Genomic DNA, 23674 nt, shown 5'->3' with positions numbered 1-23674 from the left:
TGTGTGTATGTTATGTACGTGGTGTGTATTTGCGTGTTTTTTGTGTCTGTGTGTTTGTATGTTACGTGTATGAATGTCTGTGTGTGTGTGTGATGTGTGTCTGTATATGCACGTGTCTGTGTGTCTGTACAAAGGCTGCTCCAGACTGAGCCAGAGAAAACATCTACCCTTCCTGGCCTGTGTGTTTGGGAGTCACGAATGGGTCCAAGTGCAGTGCACTGGATTCCTAGCAGGTGGGACGACGCTGCCTTCTGTTTGGAAGTGATTTTCATGCGTCTGGACCTGGGAATGTCGTTCCCAACGTCTCCAAGGCCCTTGGGCCTCCACGTGCAATCCCTGCGTCACTGTGCAGCACTGCACAGACAGGAATGTCCGCCTGAATCCCCTGCAGATGGGACAAAATGCAGGCGCTGCCCCAGCAGCTTCTGGGCAAGGCCTGGGAGTCTGCATTTCCAACCCGCTCCTGGGAGATGCCAGTGTCGCCGGTCCCCTGACTGTACTCTGAATAGCCAGGTCCTAGGACACACAACACAGAGGTTGGTCAAATGTACAACTTTTTAAGGCTACCTGATGGAATACATTATTAGGCACCACCTGGCACAAGAAACTTGGGCAACTGCTTCTAGATATAATTTATTGAGCATCTGCTCTCTTTCTGGTTCCACTGTAGACCTTTTTATATGTCACCCCTCGTTATTCCCAAGAAGATCAACCACTCAAACTAAGAACAGAAACCCTCAAGTCCTAGAAGGTGGTAGAGAAATCGTCAGTGACAAGCCGGTTGATTTCCATTTCCTTTGAGCAATTATTCTGCTGCATTCAGCCAATGGCTACCTGTTGGTTTTCTCATGGTCGGTTCTACTAAGTGACATCTCACTTCAAACATAAAGAACAGGCATTAGAATGGCCCTGTTGGGATGCATTCCAGTGTTTGTTTCTGGCGACCTAAACACAGCCCCTAGAATATAGGTTATGACCCAAAAGAAACAAACATTGGTCCAGTCTTTTCAGACTAAGGATCGGTGTGTTTGGGGTGTTTCAATTAAGTAGGGAGGAAGGCGAGAACACCGTTGAACATTTATTCTCTGATCCTGCAGGTACCCTGTGAAATTTAAGGGCCCTGCTTCAGAAAGTTTAGCATTCACTAGCTGTGGATCTGACCTTCATGTGAGAACCATCGTGAAAACTCACTAGAATGTCAGATTTCTTTGTAGTAAGTGATTGGGTGATAGCTAAGACTGCATTTACTAATAACTTCTTCACACATATCTAGGTGCTTAATTTGCATCCGCGTTATGAATATGCCTTTTGAAAATTGCATAGACTACTTATTAAAGCACTGGCATTCCCCATCATATATTTTATTCAGTCTACTATGTTTTCCTTTGTTAGGAACAAGCCTGATATCGTTTTCCCTCCCTCCACTCTGCTTACCCAGCAAGTCACAGAGAATCAGCCCTCTTTTCTCACTTTGCCCAACTTGTTTCTGCAAAGGATGTTACAGCAGGATAAACTTCAGTCCCCTCCATTGGACTTGAGGGGACCCCCAGTTATTTGACTTGCTCTTATACCAATAGCAGCCCTACTGTAATGCCAACTCTGGGACCTTTCCACTTGCTCTTCCTGCTGTCTAGAACTCCCCCGTGCATTTTTGCCTGGCTGGCTCCTTCTGCTTTCTTGTCATTCCCATCTCAGTTGAAATGTTCCTGCAGCAATAAGTAGCTTCTGGGCACGGCCTGAGAGTTGCATATAGTCTTCTAAACTATTTTATCTAAAATAGGTTTTCTCTCCCTCTCTCTCTCTCTCTCTCTCTCTCTCTCTCTCTCTCTCTCTCTCCCCCTCTCCCTCCCTCCCTCCCTCCCTCCCACCCTCCCCCCGCCCCTTCCTCTCCAGCCCTGTGCTTTGGAGTGCAGTAGAACTCTGCAATGGCAGACAGATTTTGTATCTGCATTGTCTAATATGGTAGCCACCATCTATATGTGGCCATGGAACTCTTGAATATGTCTAGTGCAACTGAGGAACTGGATTTTTACTTTATTTATCTTTATTTAACTTAAATAGCCACATGTGGCTAATGGCTGCCATGTTGGATAGTATAGCGTTAATATTGCAACCTGTTTCATCCCTCCATATCCCTGATCTGTAACTGAAATGATCTTATTCATGTATTTTACATTGCTTATCATCTGTCTCTTCATGCCAGAATGCCCTTTCTGTTATCTAATGGCTATCCAACAGATGGATTACTCAGTGTAGAGCCTGGCATGCAGTAAGTACTCAATGAATTTTTGTTACACTGACTTTGAAATGAACAAATGCCCCTGAAGAGCACTTTGCTGTTTTGAAATGCTGTTCCAAAGGTCTTAGCTTCCAACAATATTCTTTTCCACTAAAAAATCCAGAAGTCAAACTCTGGATAGTAGTCTAACATAAAAGGCTATCAGGTTGTCTGCTTGTACAATTGGTTTTGTAACATTTTTCATTCATCCTAACCAATTACATCCCCTTAGTGTCTGTTTGTCTTTACATGATATTAAGATGGATCTGGAGTCTGCCCCTCCTAGTTCTATAATATATTTGCATATTTGGGAAATGTGAATCCTGTTTCTTCATCCTACTTGTGGCTTCTTATACTGCCCAAGTCTTATAGAATATAGAAGTGTTGGAGGAGGTCATCAAGAGGATGTGACCACCAGTTGACCCACGAGCTGGACCCAGGCAGCCAAAGCTCCTCACCCCATCCTCTGACCTCGGAATATACATTATATCCATTATTCCCACAGTGGGAGCTCTTTTCAAGGATACAGCCTTGAGCGAGTAAGGTGTTATTGAGGCCAGCTAGAGAGTATATGTGACTGAGTCCAGTTAAATCTTAAAGGCATAAACTTTTAAGATTCTGGTGGACAGGCACGGAAATCTATTTGTCTTGCTGTCACCCAGTACAAGTCTTGCTTATGAAACTTACCAACTCCCAGTCTGGAGTAGTCTGCCTGTTTCTTTGGTCTCTCCAAGTATGGGGACCAGTTTCTGCACAAACGGGAAGTTTAAGATTCAGATTCAAGCTATGTGGTGTCTTTAGATGTAGAGGTTTGGGTTAAGTGAAAGTTGAGCCTTTGGCTATTTTGGGAGAAGGACAAAAGGCCAAACCTTCATTATTGCATGAAATTCCCCCAAGGCTTTGTTTTGATTTCCTTTGTTCAGCAGTATTCTCATGGTAATTTTAAAAAGCAGCATAAAAGTATAAAAGTGAACTCTCTTTAAGATCTTTGTGTGCAGTTGTTAAAAGGCTCTGCCCCTTTAATTTCTTATTAAGGTACACATGCATTATTGTATCTGTCCCCAAAATGAAAGTGTGTGTAAATCTGCTAGTGAAAGGATGAAGTAATGTTAAAGAAAAAAATGAGAAACACATTTCTCTACCCAAGCATACCTGGCTTCATTTTTGTTTACTAAATTCACATTCTGTCCATAGGTGTATGTTACGTACGTGTGCTGCACATGGTATTTTGCGTATTTTCACATAATATTCTAAGTAGATCAATAGGTTTAATAATGATTTTACATAATGGCTATATTCTAGCATGTTGTTAGCCAAACATTCATTCAACTCTTTCTTTCACTGCACATTTAGTGGATATTACTAGCAATAACACTACAGTGAATATTTTTATATATGTAGTAAAACCTAACTCACCTAGAACCAGGAGCAGTATCCAAATGGAACAAAGCGCAAGAATTCTTCATAGCTTTTGTTGAATTTTGTCATGCCACTTTCCCAAAGGGAGGATACCAGCGATGACCCCATCTCCGTCGTGGTGCTTTGTGACAAAAGTGTTTCTCTTTTATTTTCCTAATTTGGGCTAGTTTTTACACTAGTGTTGATAACAATAACAGCAACAGTAGCAGCAGGTAGTGTTCTTGAGACATACTATGTGACGACATTAAGTGATTTAGACACGTTGTTTATAGTGGTTACAATGTGAACTGAGATGAGGCTGACCTCATGGGGTCATATCTGGACTCTACCACATAACCTCTATCTGCTTCCATTCCGTCCTCACAAAAGAGTCGTAGTTACTGTGAGGTTCAATTAAGTTAATATAGTAGAACACTGGATAATATTGGTTATTCTTCCTAATAATGGGTGTTTTTAATGATGCACTGGGATTCCAGCTGCAAAGACCCTTTTCTGTCTGAAATACTCAACCACCTCCAATGCCAGGACCACCACTGATATCCAAGGAGAAGTGTTATTGTCACCGCCGAGTTCAATCAAAGCTGAATTAGGCTCAGAAAATGAAAGCATAAGGTTACACTGGAAATGCCATGACATTATTCCCTGTTACCAAGGCAAACAATAAAGCCGGTGTTTTTATGCTATTATTTTCTTCTTCCTCCAGAGCTGAAGGTAGTTCTTTCTATATGGAAATGTTTCATGGGATTATGAAATTCCCCCATAGATAATAAGGGCCTGGTGGGCAAGGATCCTGGGGTCTCATTCAGGACCCCAGCAAATGCCTTCCTTGTCTCAGGAAAGCTCTCTATCCATACTTAGGGACCTGAATTTCTCCTAAATATTACCATAAACACTTTCAGTTATTTCTTAATGTAATCTGTTCATAACTGCTTAGTCAATTATTTTTATTAGCATAACATTCCTTGTAAGCAAAATGATGTTGGAAAAACAGAAACAATGTAAGCATATTTTCTCAGCTATGGCTAATTGTGAATTCTCTCTCTCTCTCTCTCTCTCTCTCTCTCTCCCTCCCTCCCTCCCTCCCTCCCTCCCTTCCTTCCTTCCTTCCTTCCTTGAACTTCCTTTGCAGATTGATGAATTAATTGTAAATTTCCCAACAGGGACCTAACATGAATGGATCTTTGTCTTATATTCTCTAATGTTTAGTTTCTATTCTAGTCCCACTGACTATCCATCGAGACCAAAATTTGAAGATTGCCAAGGGCTCATAAAATTGCAGCTATAACCTATTTTCTCCAGAGAACCTGACTTCGATTTTCATAATGAATTAATACCGTCTCTCCCCCGATCTCTTTGCTCCAATAGCTGTTTGTGGAGACCACTGATGCCAACGGCAGAACCCTGGAGGGGCCAGTGCCTCTGGAAGTCATTGTGATTGATCAGAATGACAACCGACCAATCTTTCAGGAAGGCCCCTACGTGGGCCACGTCATGGAAGGGTCGCCTACAGGTATGTTAAGTGGGCTCCTCGTCAGCATGATGGTTGGGAAGTGGCATTCTCGGATCTTTGGAGCCTCTAGAGGCTGTTTTATGCCCACTTCGGCATCTTGTTGGTGTACACCAACCCTGACGTCATGTCCCTGGATAGAAGCAAGAGCTGGAAAGATGCAGCTCAGAACATGAGTGGGTGTGGCAAGCGATGAAAACCTCTCCCGCTGTCTGTGAAGGTGATCTTTCCAGGGTGACTGACATCTAAGTCTCCACCGCGTGGTTCATGTCGAACATTATGGAAATATGTAGCTCACCCCTGTGAGACCCCCAGGCTGAACGTTCAGGTACAGTGGAGCTGTGAAGAAAATTCAGGTCTCCACGGCCAGCTTCCCATAACTGCCTTTTAATTAGAATCATTTTGGAATAAACAGGTAGACTTTTTTACTTTTCCCTTTCCTTAGAAGATGTGCATGGAGAAACCTTTGTCTTCACTCAAAGGGCCGAAGGCAAGAGATTTTATTTCTCTCTCTGGAAATACTTGTACCTACTGTTATGGAAATGACTCAAGAGTTTCTACAGAGGCCCCTTTTATCTTTTGCCCACGTTTAACCTTTCTGTCAGAGAAGGTTTTAACAATTTATAGCTCCCTTTTCTGGCCCAATACATGCTAATTAAAGCATTCTGTGACCAGCAGCAGAAGTCACTTCTAAGTAGAATGCGTGAGAAAGTGAAGAACAAAGTAGGAAATTCCCTATTATAAGGCTGGACTTTGATGTTAAGCTTTAAACTCCTTTTGAGTGAAAAAGGCGTCGTATTAAGTGCACCACTGTGGCTGTGTCTAGATTGTGCCAAAACAAATAAGTAAACGAGTCATTCAGCAGTACAGACGGGAGATGGAAGCTGCTGAACTGTTTTGCCTGGTTATTTTTGCCCCCTTGGCTGAATTGATGGGATGTATCAATAACACGTAGATACATGAGGCTCTGGAAGTGTTGTCATGGTAACCTGCCTAGACTACCAGGTGAATAATTCTATGCAAGATGCCTAAATCCTCCCTTCAGCTTCAAGGAACTGGGTGTCTGTGCACTACATCAGATCCCCAGGGGCAGGAGACCCTCTCCCTTCTGAGATCTGAATGTGTCTGTAAAAAGGAGAGGCAATCCCCTGTGCGTGCCAGAGGGCATTTGGGGGAAATGGGTGGAGGCAGAGTGATCACAGCCATGGACCGATGGAGAGTGGGCAGGGGCAGGGGGATCAGACAACTTCAGGGCAGAACTGCCCAAGATACTTCTCAGGAGGCTGCTTCTGTTGCAGAGATGGCTTCTGGTGAGAGAGACCCTGGGATTTGGGTTTGACGTTTACAGAAATCTTAAACAAGCTGATATTCAGAACAAGTTAGTAGAACCAATGGGGAAAGCTATTACAGAGGCTGGAGTTTGAGCAGAGCAGAAAAATGATTCTCGGTTTCCATCTGTGGTGCCCTGACACTGTACAGGAGTGACTAGAATTCAAGATGGGCTGGAAAAGTATTCTAAATGTAAATGACAATGGTGACATTTGAGGTGGCTGTGAGCATGTGCATATCTTTGTATATTAGGTGCGTATATGATTAGACGCTGTCCAATTTTCCTCCCACTTTGCCCTACCTTAAAGTTTCAGAAAGAATTTCAAATTTATTGTTTTATATGCATGTCATGTTTTCAACAAAAAGTAGAATCCTTTATGTACATTGAATTTCTCAAAGCACAAAGCAAATGGGTGAGGGTGGACGCATCTGCAGCAAAACGTAAACCATCTCAAACTTCTATTTATTATTGGAATTACCCTGTAAAATTACATAAAGGCTTGGATAGCAGTATGGAGTATCTTCTTCCAGCAATGTGGAATTTGGCCTGAATCATTGTTTCCTTTTTCAATAGCCTCTTGGTCTGACTGAAAAGCAGGCATTGGTATAGAGTCAGTCATGCTTTGGGTTAAGAATGTGGAAATGTTGTGGAAAACTTTGAGGGGAATAATCACTTAGATTACTCAGCTCCCTGTAGGAGAACTCGGGCAAGAAGACCCTAACGCATCCATGACAACCGTGGGAATGTGGGAAAGGAGATGTTATCCCTTTTCCAGCCCTCCACCCCCAACCTAAACCACTTATAAGTTATAACAACAAACCCATTGTAGAAATGATCGTCTCTTCTGTTCCATAATGCCCTGATCACTTGGGGCTCGTAGAATCCTCTGTGGACCCGTCCATTATTCAGAAAGGGGTGCTGACCCGGGAAAGAATTCAGTGACTTTGCCCAGTTCCTACAAATAATAGATGGTGGGAGCAGCAGCGTTCAGTATTCAACCTGTATCATTTACCTTCACATCCTGTGCTCTTTCAACTGTCCAACAACCTTCATGTTGAAAACAACCATTAAACTATTGTAGCATTTAATGAGCACCTACTATGTTCTGAGGCCTTTCTATACACTGTACCATTTCCTCCACTATACCGTTTCCTACCCTAAAACGTAGATACCATTTTCCCTATCAGACATCTGAGAAAACTGAACCTCGAAGAGGTCCAGGAACTTGCCCTACATCACAAGCTGATGGGTGAGCCAGAATCTGGTGTTATATCTTGGGCTTCAGGGCACAGGCTCTTTGCCATGTGCCAGAGTGGAGTTGACCACTTTCTTTCACATTCTGTACCATGGACCCTTTGCAAGCCCAGCTGGGGGGAAATATTTATGCAGTTTTATTAGATGAACTGATTTAGCTTCTGACAGAAAGTGACCAGCTCTCTGACCAAATAGCCAGGCTCACTGAATCACTTTTAATATATGTGAGCTATTGCTCGGTCTCCAGGGTTGAACAGTGTTCAACACGGGGCCCTTGTCCTCACTCACTTCACCTCCCTCTGAGTCCCCGTAACCAGGACCAGCTTCATGGGGTGTGACTTGTCTGGCCTCCCACAGACCCGTGCTCCAAAGGGCCCCGTTCTCAGAAGGCCCCCATGGTAGGTATTATGCTTTGCCATCACCATCTTAAAATTCTTAATAATTGTTGAGCAAAGAGTCTTACATTTTCCTTTGGCACTGAGCCCTGCAAATGACGTAGCTGTTGCTGCACGTAGCATTATAGCCTAGAGCTGGCTTTGATGCTCTGCACGGCTCCTTAACAAGGTAAGACCTCAGGCAGGTTACTGAACCTTCTAGAAGCCTCGATCACCTTACAGGTCGATGGGGTGGGTGTATAATAGTACCTCACCTTGAAAACTATATGCAAGGATTAAATGAGACAATGTGCTTTACTCAGTGCTTAGAACATAATAAATATAAACATAATAAGCATAAATGCCAATGTGTTGCTAATGCTTCCATTATTATTCCAGCAGCGTACCCCTTAGGAAAGGGAAGGCAAAAGGGACATGCAGTTTGTGTGAAGGAACATTCATCTCCCAGCAAACCAAGTATCATTTTCATGTTCCAGTGTACCTGGATGCCATCAGACCCAATCTATCACAGAAGAAGGTCACCTGTATTTTTCCGTATGTGTAGACAGGAGACCATTGTCAGCTGCTCAGCAGTAAACTAAACTCCAGGGTAATATTTTGTGGAATCATTACTGGATGAAGGAAGATCAACAGAAAATGATGGTCTTCGGACTTTGCATATTATCTGCTGTTCCTTTTGTACAGTCACAAGTCATTGACTGATGGAACCAAGCCCGGCCCTGGCTGCTCTGTGGGGCCAGCCAGAGCTCCATGTGATCTGGTGTTTTCTGAATGCTTGAGGCATGCCAAGACCTCATGAGTAGGGGACAGAGGGCTGGGAAACTTGAAGTTCCTGGAGGGCACACATGCCAGGGCCCCACAGTACCGGCTGGCACCAACTCCCCAGTGCCCAGTGTTTTGCCACTGGTAATCCTCTGGGCACCTTTGAGAAGGGCTAACCATGAGAAATGGCATTCAGGGCTTCCAGAAGCAGACCCTGAGGTGAGGATGGAAGGCGTGTGGTTTACCTGAGAGGTGCAGGATGCCAGGTGAGGAGTACTACAGGGAAGGGAAACCAGCCAACCTGAAATGCCACAATAAGCCAGCTACCAGAGTGGGCAGTTGTGAGCTTGAGCCCTTGAGGTGGGGAGGAGGTCCAGGAAATGACATAAAACACACATATTAACATTATCTCAGCCCAGGGGCCAGGGAGCTGGGATACCCATCCCCCACACCCATCAGCGCTGTCCCCAGAGGGACTTTAACTTCCAGGCACTTTCAGCCAGCTTTGAAACTGGGCAAAGTGGGTTTCAGCAGCTCAGGAGCAGACTTCTAGCAAGGTACAGGAGCTTGCGGTTGGGCTGGCCTCAGCTCTTCCCTCCGTGCTTTTGGCGGCCTTGAATGTCAGCAGCGGCAGCTGGGAGAATAGCACCGACCACCGGGACAGGTGGGGCAGCTCTGAGAGAGGTCAGGGGAAGGAGGCAGTGGGAGGAATACCTCAGTCCCCAAACTTCATGACTGAGAAAGATGGATGTGCTGTTGATCATTCTCTTTAATTAGGGGTCAGGACCTAGACGCGCCTCGTTTGACTCTTAAGAGACACCCGTTGCTGAGATGTGTGCTCACACTTCTTCCTGAGGCTGTTGAGGAGAAGCAGAGATGAGCAGCTCCATCGTCGCCTTGTCTCGTCTGAGAGCCCCAGGATTCTTGCTCTCCCTTCCTCTCTTGCTCCCTTTATTTTTTTTCGTCCAGTCACGTTATTGAACATCTCTGTACCAGCACTGTCCTAAGGTCCAAGGGCATAGCTGTCGGCCTGCCAGACGCCGCTTATTCCCTCCTGGCATTTGTAGCCAAGCAGGGAAACTGGCGCCATATAAATGAGAATTGAGATGTGGTGAGTGCTCCAAGGTGCCCACCAAGGATGCATGATCCAAGGAGAGGTGGAATCTAGGCTCTGTCGAGGTGCTGTGAGGAGACTGGGGGTTTTGACCTTTGTTTTTCCTCTGGGATCTACCTGTGTTTCCATTCTTCAAGATGCAGTTACTTTAATTTTTAAACAAGTCGTACCATGCCAGATATGAGGAAAAACAGCCGATCAAATGGCCTTTGGGACAAATGCCTGTCCTGAGAGCTCAGCTTTGCTTGGCAGTTGCTATTTTCCAAAACAGCTTGGTCTAAATAGAGATGGTTGAGATATTTGATGGTTGGTATTTGAGACCTAGCTCAGGATAAATCCTGAGTTTGTTGGTCTGACCTAGAAGTGAAGTCCCTTTTCTTGTCACTTGTTTACTTCTTGCAGCAACGGCAATGTGGCTTTTCAGTCCACCAACTGTCCGGTTTTCCCTCGCTGGTATTTATGGACTTTTATATCGTAGTTTCTTCCATTCTCAACTATCCCAGCCAATCCCATGGGATTTTGGAATATTAGGCACATGGCAGTTTTGTTTTTTTGTTTGTTTGGTTGGTTGGTTGGTTGGTTGTTTCCTTAAGTAGATTATTTTTTAAAACAAAGTAATTCAGCTTTTTGTCAGCTTTTTTTTTAAGTGAACAGTGTATTCATCCTCAAATATCACCATCCTGAGAAAAGCACCAGACATCTTGCTGAGCAGAGTTTCTGGGCTGTCTGTGGGTCTCTACACCTAGGGATGCACAGGCACAGTTTTACAGAAATGAAACTACATTCTTATCTGTGACTCACTTTCTTCACTCTGCAGGGTCCTAAAGGCATTTTGAAAATCAGTAAACATCAAGCTACATCATTGTTTTAAATAGCTAGTGTGTGGAGCTACCATCATCTAGTTAGCCAATTCCCTATTGATTTAGGTTGTTCTCGCTTTTCCATATTTGTAATCAATTCCACAGGAGAGGACACATCTCTTCCTATTTGCATGACAATTTCTTCAGTATAAATACATGCAAGTGGGATTGATGGGATAGAGGATATGCTTGTTACATTTTAATGTATTTGGGGGTGTGCTTCTAATCAGAGGATTATATTTGTATCTTGGCTAAGTTCACGCATGAAGACACAATAGTTTTTGTGTTCACATCTAAGCATACTGATGGACATTTTTGTTTGTTTTTGTTTTCCTGGATTATATCCAGTACCTCCATGTTTCTGTGGTCATTTCACTAGCGGTAGCTGTGGGCTGTGAAATGCTTCACTCTAGATATCGACCAGGAGCAGGTGCTGTTAGCGTGCTGCAGCGTCGTTCAGAATGGATTAGGCAGCACTTGAATTATGTTGTGAATCACTCCAGGGCAGTTGATCATAAAGCAAAATTTATGAAAGAGTTGTGTAATCCAATCATAGACCCCGTCCCAAAGGGAAAATTCCAGAAATAAAGTGTGTCAAAGGTGTTAGGTACCTACACTTTGGTCAAGAAACTGAATCTCCACCAAGTTGCTCCTACCCATGTCTGGGGGTTCCCAGGTGAGGTCTTACAGGGGTTCCAAACCAAGCCAGTCAAAAACTTGTCATAGCCACTACGTTTTTCCATCCTTTCTACCCCCACCCCTCTCTGATGGATGCCTTTTCATGTATTATACCACTGGTGCTCGTTCACTGAAGCCTTCCAGATACCACAGAGCTTAGTGAGATAGGGGAGAATGCCTGGATGCCTTTATTCTGTTAAAATGATCCCCTACCGGTAGAATTGTGTATCTCATCTTTAATGCAGGTGACTTTGAAAACAGCTCTTCTCATTTCTATTCATAGTCCTCTCTCCACCTCAGTTCATATATGATTCTGCGGGGTTGGAGACCAATTCAAAAGACAGATGCCACATTGTTTTTTGAATCACTCTTCTGTCTAATTATGAAGTCTTTGTTCCTGGCCAGCCTACGCGTCTCTTTCCCTCTGCCCGTCATCCGTTCTCATGCTCCTTCACGTCAGACCTTTGCATTCCAGGCACTGCGGATAACCTGGTGAGCTGGAAAGTTAGGGCTCCTGAGCTCGTGGACATTATGCCCTTGTAAAAACAAAACCCTTGGTAGTCCTGCTCCACTCATTTGTTGAATATATTTTAGACTCAAGCTGGAAGCCATCCCTCTGTCACTCTCCATTTAGAAGAGAGAAAGACTTGTGACATCAAATATTGAAAAATAATATGATAAACATGTATCCATTAACTTAAAGAAATAAAATTAGAAAGCAGAGGTTGGGTAAAGAAGCATTATTAGCTTCAGAAACTTAGGGGTCATTCTACATCCTTTTGAAAGAAGAAATCTGATGGGAGTTTCCAGCCAAAATGGAAATCAGGTGACAATCAAGCACCTGCAAAATGAACGTGAAAAAGTCCTTGAGTTGTTATGGCACAGCATATGGCAGATGTCGATGCCATTGAAATTCATCCCTGGTACCTAAGGATCCACTCTGAATAGTCCAGGAACATTTAGTGCTACAGAGGAATAAAACAGAGTGGCAGGTCCGCAGTGGCATTAACCAGTTATAATTTCAGGGACACTCTTACTGCAAATCATTTCCTGATGACCATTTCATTCAGCAAAATAATTCAACCAGTATGTATTGTGCAGCTTCTATGAGCCAGGTAATGTGTTAACACGTTGCGTACGGCGGGGTTTTGACAAGTCTATCAAGGAAGACCTCTCTGAGGAGGTGACATTTAAGCTGCTACCAGTGGGAAGAAAAGGTATTGAGCAAGGATGTTCCAGGCAGAGGGATCAGAAAGTGCGAAGGTCTGAGGCAGGAATGACAGAAGGAGGGACAGAGAAGAGGCCAGTGTGGTGGGAGAACGTCAGCAAAAAGGAGACGGCCAGGTGAGTGCAAGGAGACGTGCAAGTGCAAGGTCGTTTTGAACAGAAGTCAGCAACCAATGGGACATGGGCCAAATCTGTCCCACTGTCTGTATTTTTTAATAAAGTTAATAAAGTCTTATTGGAACACAACCCTACCCATTTAAACACGAGCAATGCTTAAGCATTGACTGTAGCTGTTTTCACACAATGTGGCTAGAGTTGGGGAGTTGGGACAGAGACTATATGTCCCACAAAGCCAAATATATATACTACATATACATAGATAGATATAGATATATAGAAATATAGATAGATAGATTTTAAAATATTTAGAATATTTTTAAAATAAATATACTTGTGTGTGCGTGTGTGTGTGTGTGTGTGTGTGTGTGTGTGTGTGTGCATTCATTCTTTATCTGGCCCCTTACAGAATACATTTGCAGACCCCTGGATGAGCACTCCGTAAGTTTTTATACATTTACAATTTAGTAAGAAGCCCTCGGGTGGCTTTAAGCAGGAGAGTGGTAAAATCTGATTTTACTGTTAAAATATAACTCGTGATACTCAGTGTAAAACAGAAGTAGGGCACCCAGGTCTATTCAACATTCCAGGCACGAGAGGACTGTGGCCTGGACGGGGGTGGGAACAGTGGACGTGGAGAAAAGCGGTCACGTAAGAGTTTTGTGGCAAGCCCATGATGGATGGGGGAATAGTAAATATTGACTCATATTACGGTACCAGATTATTGGAACTGATGTCATCTAAACGGAAGTATGGTAATACTGTAAATCTTAATAGTAATAAATTTTCCTCAAGAGTGAACTGGATTTTACCTTCAGTGTCCTCTCTAAATTTAAGGCCAGAGGGACCAGATTGTCGTGTCTTCATCCTTGATTTTCAGCATTTGGCAGAGTTCTAGTTACACAGTAGTCACTCAATAAATTTCATTCAATGAACAAATGGCCACAAATGGCAAAAAGTTCCATTTTTATTTGATTTTTAAATAAGTGTTGTCTTTATTGGCAATGTATTCATCTCTTCAACAAATATCTCTGGAGTGCCTATTATGAACCAGAGACATCGCTGTTCGGTAAGGATGAGATGTGGGGGGTGCACAAAACAGACATCGACCCTGACTCCATAGACTTTGCCGAGGAAGGAGGAAGGCAGATGATAAATGCATCCCGGGCCTGTTGTCACTGCTGCACAAGAGAAAGGCAGAAACCCATTGGAAGCAACTCGCTAGCACAGAGGGAGAGAAGTGGCACCTGTCCCCAGGCAGTGCGGAGGTGATAATCACCGATATCATTTGTCTAGTCATGGCTGTATTGGTCTGGGTGCTGTGCCGATCTTTTCATGAAATCCTTACAATTCTTTTACACCTGAGGAAACAGAAACACAGGGAGGTTAAGTTGCTTCCCCAAAGTCACACAGCCGGTGGGTGATAAAGCTGGGATTCAAATTCAGACTAATTCCGGTGCCCTTTTTTCTCTCCATCTGTAACACCCACTGTCCTTTAATCACCTATGAAAATGTCAAGATCAATCCAATCTACCACCTGAGTCTAGACAGCGTTTCTTTATATACATGTGTATGGGTGTGGGGGTGTGTGTGTGTGTGTGTGTGTGTGTAAATACGCATGTGTATATGTGTATAGATGAAGGGGAGAGAGGGCAGGAGGAAGGGAGAAAACCACCACCTACCTTCTTTCATCATTTTCTTTTAGCCAAGCTTGTCAGGTAGCTCCTGCAGCCCCTGGTACTGGTGGTGGCCTTCTCAAATAGAGCAAGATTCTCCCCCTAGCGGTAGTTTGGAAGATGCTCAAAGAGAGCTCTTCTCAGAGATTCATAAGGCATCTCTAGGCTGTCAATCAAGACAGTCTACAAATGTCAGTTAGAAAAGATTTATACTCAACATAGAGCTTGATAAACCAGCTTTTACTGCAGCACCTTTGCGCTAAGAATACCATCCCTTCTGAGGGCAGAGTCTAGAGGCGCTGCTTCCATCTATCTGAAAAAATACCTCGAATCACTTTACCTTGATATATCTAGTATATTAAAAGAAACGCTGAGTAATTTACCATGTTTCCCTGAACACAAGTCCTAGCCAGACAATCAGCTCTAATGCGTCTTTTGGAGCAAAAATTAATATAAGACCCGGTATTATATTGTATTATATTATATTATATTATGTAGACCTGGTCTTATATTATAGTGAAATAAGACCGGATCTTATATTAATTTTTTCTCCAAAAGAACCATTAGAGCAGATTGTCTGGCTAGGTCTTATTTTGGGGGAAACACAGTATGTATAGTTCCACCCCCCTTCTTGAGTACACAGAAGAGATTCAGTATTCTAAGTTCAATGGGAAGAGGGCATATAAAATTTCTTTCAAGTATGTTTTATAAAATATAGGTCATAAATTGAGTTTTCCAGTATCAAAGAAAAAATTTTAATAGACTTACAGCTTTCTTGCTTTAATGATGGCTGCGTTTTTGTTTTTGTGTGTTTTTGTTTTAAATCAAGCATAGTACCCAAAGCTATTTTATTACTCAGAAGACTGGCTCTTTTCAAAGATTTCTCAAAAGTTTGGTTTGGGGAATTTTCAGTGTTTTCTTCTTAATCTGGTTTTCTACTTTTGTTTAGTGTGTCACAGTTTTTATCTGCCGTGTTCGTGTTTAATAAGCGGCTGCTAACACAGATACTCTTCGTGGGGATGGCTAGGTGGGCTCATGTTTCTGCAGTTGACCTCTATATCCATAGGAAAGGTCCCTTTTCAGAATGATGGAGAACCTCCCAGGGTTAGAGGTGAGGACTTGAATAAAAAACCTAGACATATGAAATTAAGTTAATCAGGTTCTTTCTGTGTGTGATGCATCATTCAGAGGTAGCTGGGTGGGTTTCCATTAGATTGGGAAAAGTATGTTTGACATGGTTTAACTTAAAATGTCGATCCATGAAACTAAAATAGATAACCCAAGAGACCCATGCTGCTGCTGCTGCCAAAGAAACATGTTGTGGGAATTTAGACATCATAGAGCAGTGGTTCAGCTGTGGATGATTTGCCCCTACCCCCAACACTTTTGGTTGCCACACTGGGGGAGGGGTGGTGCCACTGGCATCCAATGAGTAGAAGCCAGGGATGCTGCTAAACATCTTACAATATACAGGACAGTCCCCACCACAAATGATTATTTGGCTCAAAATGTCAGTAGTTCCCAGGTTAGGAAACCCTGCCCTAGATGAAGAAAATGAAGAGTTTTGGTTCCGCAGCCCAACTTTAAAGTCTGGAGGAGAGATGCTACAAAGTGTATGCATTGGCCAGTACCTGTTCGTGGTAAGCCGCGGGATGAGTGATGCAAAGAACCTGTTTCTCTAAGGATGGTCAGTTAGCATGTAGCTAAGGTTAACAGTGGGCACTTCATGAGTGGGAGCTGGTGCTGGACCCTATTCTAAGGGATGCCTATGCATTATCTCATTGACTCACCACAGGAATCCTAGGAGGCAAATGCAGTGATCCTCTCCTCAATGAGGACGCTGAAGTTTAAAGAAATTAGAAAACAATTTTTCCAGAGCAGACCTCTTCCTCGATATCCATTCTGCTCTCCTCTAGTAAGAGAACCTGTGTGTGTGTGTCACAAGAGACACAGTGGCAGTGTGTCCATGTAAAAACTATTGTCCAGCCTCCCTTGCAGCTAGATGAGGCCATGTGATGAAATAGTGGCTCGTGACCTATAAGCAGGGGGTTGTGTTAGATTCTGGGATGAGTTGGGAGCCAGGTTAGCTGGGAAGAGTGCCCTTCTGTCCTCCTCCTACCACCTGTTTCTTTACCTGGAATGAAGATACGATAGCTAGAATTCAAGAAGCCACGGTGCTTTCTACGGTGGCTTTGAGACTAGAAACCGTGTTCTAGGAAGTAGTATAAATGAGTCCGGATTTTGTTGCCTATGGAATGTCATGAGCCCGGAACTGCCTCTCTCCAGAATTATTTTATGCAAGACAATACTGAACTTCTGTCTTATTTAAGTCACTGTGACATTGGATTCTCTGTTATTTGTTGCCAACTCTAATATAACTGACATATGTAGTGTTACTCAACCAGTAAGAATTGTAGCCCAGACAACCTGACTCCAAGCTGTGCTTTTAAACTAGTATGCTATGCTGCCCAAGACATTCAAACCCACTTACTCCTCGGTATGCGCTTCATGCCACCAGTTTTTGTATGATAATCAGAAAGTTGAGCCTTTATTAGAACACAAATGGTTTTTGTCTCCTCCACTATCTTAGAGTTCTTTCCAAAAAGCATTCTGAGGTCTCTGTCGTTAGATGTTTTTATTGGATTAAAAAAACATTCTCAGTGCCTTATGATGGAAACATTCTTAGCGTAGTGGTTTTGATTCCCTCTATCTCAGTAATTTCAGATCAGAGTCCAGCACTGATTATCTGAAAATACCCCCATACTACATGTCATCCTGTGGCTTTCATTTACGTCAGTGTGCTGGCTCCGTGTCCACACCCCAAGGACTAGCGAAGGAGGGGAAAGGCACAGGAATGTGAAGAGGGCTCTAAAAGGTTTTCAGAGAATATTAATTGTTTTTTTCTTGTCCGTGACTCAACTGGAAATGCATCATGATGATTTACCTGTCAGTCCATCAGAGAGATTAATACGCTCTGACAAGAGCACAACCCAAGGGTTAAGACCACTGACTCCTATGTCCCAAAGACCTGGTTTTTGGTTACATTTCACTACTGATTGGGAGACCTTGGATATGTTGTCTTACCTCTCTGAGCTTTGGGTAACTCCTCTGCAAAATGAGGATCACGAGAATGTCCCCAAAGGGTGGCCATGATGTTCAATGAGAAAATGGACGTCAAGCTTTGAGCACCATACCTGATAAAGTACTACATGTGCCATAAGTATTAGCAGCTACCAACAGCTTTCCTTTTCAGTGATGATAGATTCAAGAGGGTCAGAGTGCCATCCCCTAGCATCTTGCAGAAGAGGGAAGATCTCTGCCAACCCACAAAACTGAATTCCCATCCTGGCTCCTTCTCTTATCAGCTATGTGAATTCAAGTCTCTATTTCCTCATTTTGAACTGGTGAGAATCCACTGGCAGCATTTTGTCTGAGTTTGAATTAGGCAAATTTGAAACGATGTAATATGGGACAATTAACAAAATCTCATTTGTGCACAAATTTAGAAATAATGCAATCTCCCAAATGTTTAAGCATTTGTCAAGGATTACATAATTTCAAAGTGGCTGGCAGGGTTCTCTCTCTCTCTCTCTCTCTCTGTATATATACATATATAAGCTTTAATGAAATATAATTCATGTACCATACCATTCACTGATTCACCCATTTAAAATATTCAGTGGTTTTTTGTATATTCACAGAATTGTGCAGTCATCACCACAATCAATTTTAGAACACTTCGACCATCCCCAAAGGAAATCCTGTATCCATTAGAAGTCATTTCCCACCCCCACCCCCACCTCCCTAGCCCTCAGAAACCACAAATCTACTTTCTGCCTCTATAAGTTTGCCTATTCTGGACATCTCATAGAAATGGAATCATTTACTAGGAGAAGTTGTTCACTTCTTTCATTTACTTCTCTACTTCATTTTCTTTAGTCATTTAGGTCTTTCAGGCAGCAGAGTGTTTTCAAGGTTCATCTCTGTTGTATGTGCCATGTATCAGTCCATTCCTTTTTATTGCAAAAGACAGTGTTCTTTAAATAAATCTGCCATTGCCACAGTTGATGCCACTTTAGCTAATAAAGATGACTGCACACCATTTTTTGTCAAGCTTAGTCTTGAATTATGCTCATTCTTAGTTATTTGAGATATTGGAAAATGCGTCCCGACATAAAATATACCCGTGCTCAGCTTATCTCATGATTTTTGTTAGAATTAAATGAGATAGTATGTGTATGGTTTCGGTAGCAGGACCTCAAATGGGTGGCCACTTAAGAAATGGCCCTTTCCTGTTTTAGTTGCTTGTTTGTTATGCAGCACATTTGTCATCTGCTTTTGTGTTCTCCTCACCCTAAGGAACTTCCGTCAGTAAGGATTCCAATTAAATGAAAGAATTACTATTTAGTGTTTTCTAGGGAGTTTGCTCATGAGGTATCTCAAAAAATGCCTCTAGGAAAAAAAATCCAGTTTCCACTAAAATGTCAAGTTTTTGAAAACCCATCAATGGTTCAAGTTAGATAGTCCTTCATAAATTCCCACTGATACCCATGTACTTGAGAGGTAATCTGAAACCTTTACTTTTGTCAACCTGAGTACTTATATTTCTATTATAGCAATGGCACTGCTGGGTAGAGGAAATTTAATGAAAGAGCTTTTGAAAACAGCCATCCTATGGTCTTTCCTGACTTATTTTAGCAAGATGTGTTACTAGTGAAAGCCGTTCAGCCATTCTCCATCCTTTACCATCTCCCTTTGCCCTCAGCAATTAGCTGCCATATCACACAGACATCGCTGCTCCTTCAACAAGCCGCCATGGCTTGCCTCATAGGTGGAGGACATCTGGATGGGAGCTTTCAAGATTGTCACTCCATTTCATCTTCCCAGTGATGCGGAGTATCATTATCTCCATGTTTCAGATGAGGAAACATAAACTCAGAGAGAAGTTGGCACAGATAATCAGGAGAAACTATGTGAAGTCTGGGTCTGTCTGACCTCAAATCCTGTCTTCCTTCAGAGAGACGGCGTATCCTCTGTCTCGGGCTGGGTTAATTACTTCTCAGGATTCCTGCTGGTCCTCCACAGTGAGACTTATTTACCCTTATTCGGTGGTTTCTGAGGTAAGCAGTCAGTGCTGTTCCCCAGCCAAGGCTGTGCATCTAAATAGGAAATGTTTATTTTATTGCTTATGGGAGATGCAACAGGCAGGCAACAAAAAACGGCAGTGCGGTTTCACCTGAGAGTTTGCAGGCTCAGAAGATCTTCTAGGTTGTGCCTGCCCATGAGGATTTTTTCCTAATAGCATGAGACGGTCCAGCTGTGCCTGGCCTGAATTGCAGCTTAAAGGGCAAGGTCAAGCTGCATTACAAAAGGGCAAATACCACCAGAGGAAAAATTCCTGGAGTTAGAAAAATTGTAACCAAAGATCCAGAGATTAAATTTGGTTCTAGCTGTTTTCACCGCAAGCATTTTTGCTGTAAACATCCTTGCCACATGCGTTTTTGCCCCAAACATTTTCACCACATAAGCAATTGGCCATAAGGCAATTTCACTGTGAAAGATAAAGTAACCGCTTGATCGTTTGGTTTACGTTTGGCAGACTTCGTGTATTTAAGCTGCTTGTCAGTTTGGTTTCATTTCTCTATTGACGAAGTTCTCACAGCACGCCCGGTTTTGTATTTTGTAAACCTTAGTCCTCATATAACAGTCTATACAGTAACGAAGACACATGATGGTCTTAAATTACTAGATGATGATAACTACATATTTTGACCTGATAGAAAATGTGGTGATGAAACTTACTGGGAGTATGAAATAAGAGAGTGTAAAGCCAAATTGCAGGCTACACTAGAAAATAAAACATCAGTTTTTGCAAATCCTTCCTTGAGGATAGATAGTCAGCCCTCCCACCCATCAAAACCCAAAGTTTACCAAGCTATGGCAAGTGTAAAAAGGGTGGCTACTAATTCACAACAGTCTTTGGGATCATTAATTATAGATTCTTCAGTTGGAAGCTGATACCTCTCTTAGTGAAGGAAGAAATTGCAGCAAAATAAAAAAGTGTGATGCTGAGCCAGGAAACAAATCAACAAGCAAAAACAATATATAATACTATGAACAAAAGACTTTGAAGACAACGCATTTTCATTTTTTGCAATAAAGTCTTTTAATTGTATTAATTTTTCACGTCTCACTCTATCCTTTTTAATGTTCCCTTTTTTATTTTTCATTATTTTATCTTTTATGGTGAAACTGCCTATGACCAATTAGTTGTGCAATGAACATTTTTGTGGTGAAAATGCTTCTAGCCAAGATGTTTATGGGAAACATGCTTATGGCAAAACTACTGGACAGGATTAACTTCATCTATTCAAGTATCAATCAGGAATGTTTTCTGATTGATACAAAATAGCAGGTAACAAAATAGCAGTTAAAGTGTCTTAACCATTTCAGGTTAATTTTTCTGGGGTTTCCAGAAGCGGAAAGGTGGGTGGCCACTGCTTGTGCTTCAGTGATCTGTCAGCAGCTCTGTGAGTCTTTGCCTTTCTCCTGTGGCTGTGAGACTGTCACAGCTCTAAACATCACAGCTATGTCTATGCTCAAGGAAGAAGAAAGAAGGAAATGGAGACAATGTGTATGGTTTTCATTAGGAAATATATGTATTTTATATATGTATATGTATATGTATACGTGTGTGTGTATATATATATATGGGAAATATATCATATAGCATCTATCATATCTATACTATATAGGAAATATATATATCATATATGGGATACAATATATTTACATATATAAAATATATAATATATATAATAAGGAATTGACTTACACAGTTATGGAGGCTGAGAAGTCCCACGATCTATAGTCGGAAAGCTGGAGACCCAGAGGAGCAAAAGGTACAGTTCCAGCCTAAAAGCCAGCAGGCTCACGATCCAAGAAGAGCTGATGTTTCAGTTCAAGTCTGAAGTCGGGAGAAGACCAGTGTCCCAGCTAAAAGCAGTCAGGCAGGAGGAATTTCCTCTTACTCAGCCTTTCTGTTCTAGTCAAGTCTTCAAGTGATTAGGTAAGGCCCTCCCACATTGGGGAGAGCAATCTGCTTTACTCCATCTACGGTTCAAATGTTAATCTCAGCCAGAAACACTGAGAACTACCAGCACAATGTTTGACCAAATGTCTGGATACCCTGTGGCCCACTTGAGTTGACACATGAAAGTAACCATCACAAGTCATAGGCAGAATTTTGCCCCCCCCATGATCTCGAACACCTGAGGTGATTGATGTCCCTTACATGGCAAAAGAGGCTTTGCCAATGTAATTAAGGTTATTAATCAGCTGACATTAAAATAGTGAGATTATCCTAGATTATCCAAGCGGATCCAAATAATCACACGAGCCCTTAAAAGTAGAAGAGTAAGGCCGGAGAGTGAGTAAGAGCTGTAGCAGAAGAGGAAAGTTAGAGAGACGAGGCAGAGGTTTGTTCAGAGAGTTTCAAAGTCCGAGAAGCACTCAACTTGTTGTTGGCTTGAAGACGGAGTTGTACCATATCGAAAGCATGAGAAGGAAATCCATTCTCCTGGAATCTTGAATAAACTTGAGAAAGACTTTTCCCCTGCGCCTTCTGTAAGCAACACATCGCTGCTGGCACCTTGATTTCATCCTTGTGAGACCCTAAGCAGGAAACCCCGGTGAGCCCCACTGCGCCCAGAATTCTCACCCACACGTAATGTGGGGGTTCTTTTCAGCCACTAAATTGGTGGCAATTTGCTGCAGCAGCAATAAAAAACTAATACAGTGTGTGGTTTACATTCTCTTAAATGCCAGTTGTGAGGGAAAGTTGCTTTTCCCAAGAATGAACATCAAACTAGCCACCCAAATAACAAAAAATAAAGAGAAACACGCAAACTCATAAAGTGTTTAACAACTGTCAAAAGTTCAATTTCAAATGAATTACCAACGTGTAAGTTTCAAGTAGGCCCAGTACCAGCATCGTTCTTAAGTGAAAGCAGCGTCAGGAACAATTTTCAGGATGTGTTTAGCGACACATCCTAATGAAGCTCCCGGAATTATAAATTCTTTTGATATTCGTGTAATGCCACTAATTATGATGAACTCTCCTTTAAGGAGATCACGCCAGCTGCTTTAAGGAGCTTTGCAGGCAAGTCCCCCGGCCCATACAGCTTTCAGAAGTGACAGTGTCCACTTGCCACAGTTCACCTCACTTTCCCAGAGTAGACATCTTTCATAAGAGCCTGGGATTTGAAGAGGAAGCAGCACTGACAAAGCAGCATCATCCCTGCAGTTGGGATAAACTTCTACCATTCACGAAGTTCACCAGAACCTTACCTGACTTCACAGCATAGCAGTCTGGGGTCTAAGGATTGTGCATCTTTTCCATGTCTCCCCAAAGAGGCTCCTGCAAAATGCACATGGAACCCCTGTGTTGGAAGTCACCCTTCCTGGTAGGCCCCTTCGCATGCTCGTTCAGGAATATAACCTCTCCTGGCCTGTCTTCCATTCCAGAATTCCCAGGATATCTGACTTGTGCAATAGAAGAGGTCACGACACGGCCCCTTCGGACTGCTCAATGCATAGACATCATCAACAAGGCGAATAAACAAATCTATTTTGGGCAAGTTAGATTGCTCACATGTGGCCAACGGAATGCTTAATCCTTCCAACCTCTGTCTTGTCTTTTTTTATATGTAACAGCTTTATCACAATATAATGCACAGATTATACAATTTAACCATTTGAAGTGTATGATTCAGTGTTTTGTGGTTGATTCATAAAGTTGTGTAATCATCACCACAATCAATTTTAGAATATTTTCATCCCCCTGCCAAAGAAACCCTGTGCTCATTACCATTCACTTCTCATTGCTCCCCAAACTCCCCCAAGCCATAGACAACCACGAATCTACTTAGTGTCCTATAGATTGACCTATTCTGGACATTTTATGTAAATAGAATCGTATAATGGGCAGCATTTTGTATCTGCATCTCTCGCTTAACCTACTGCTTTTAAGGTTCATCTATCTTGTAGCATTTATCC

At 42.5% G+C, this 23674-nt stretch overlaps 1 protein-coding gene across 1 annotated transcript in view; it reads left to right on the top strand.

Moving 5' to 3' along the window:
• The window catches only part of CDH13 (cadherin 13), a 985128-nt gene that overhangs the window by 613935 nt on the left and 347519 nt on the right, over positions 1-23674 (top strand). The window contains exon 6 of the mRNA XM_019743731.3: positions 5063-5207. Within this exon, the coding sequence (XP_019599290.3) occupies positions 5063-5207 (145 nt within the window). The remainder of the gene's footprint in view (positions 1-5062; positions 5208-23674) is intronic.

Source organism: Rhinolophus sinicus, chromosome 8, assembly GCF_057876585.1.
Source record: "Rhinolophus sinicus isolate RSI-liver-muscle chromosome 8, RSI-T2T, whole genome shotgun sequence".
NCBI classification, from domain to species: domain Eukaryota; kingdom Metazoa; phylum Chordata; class Mammalia; order Chiroptera; family Rhinolophidae; genus Rhinolophus; species Rhinolophus sinicus.
This window is presented reverse-complemented; position numbering and strand designations above follow the sequence as displayed.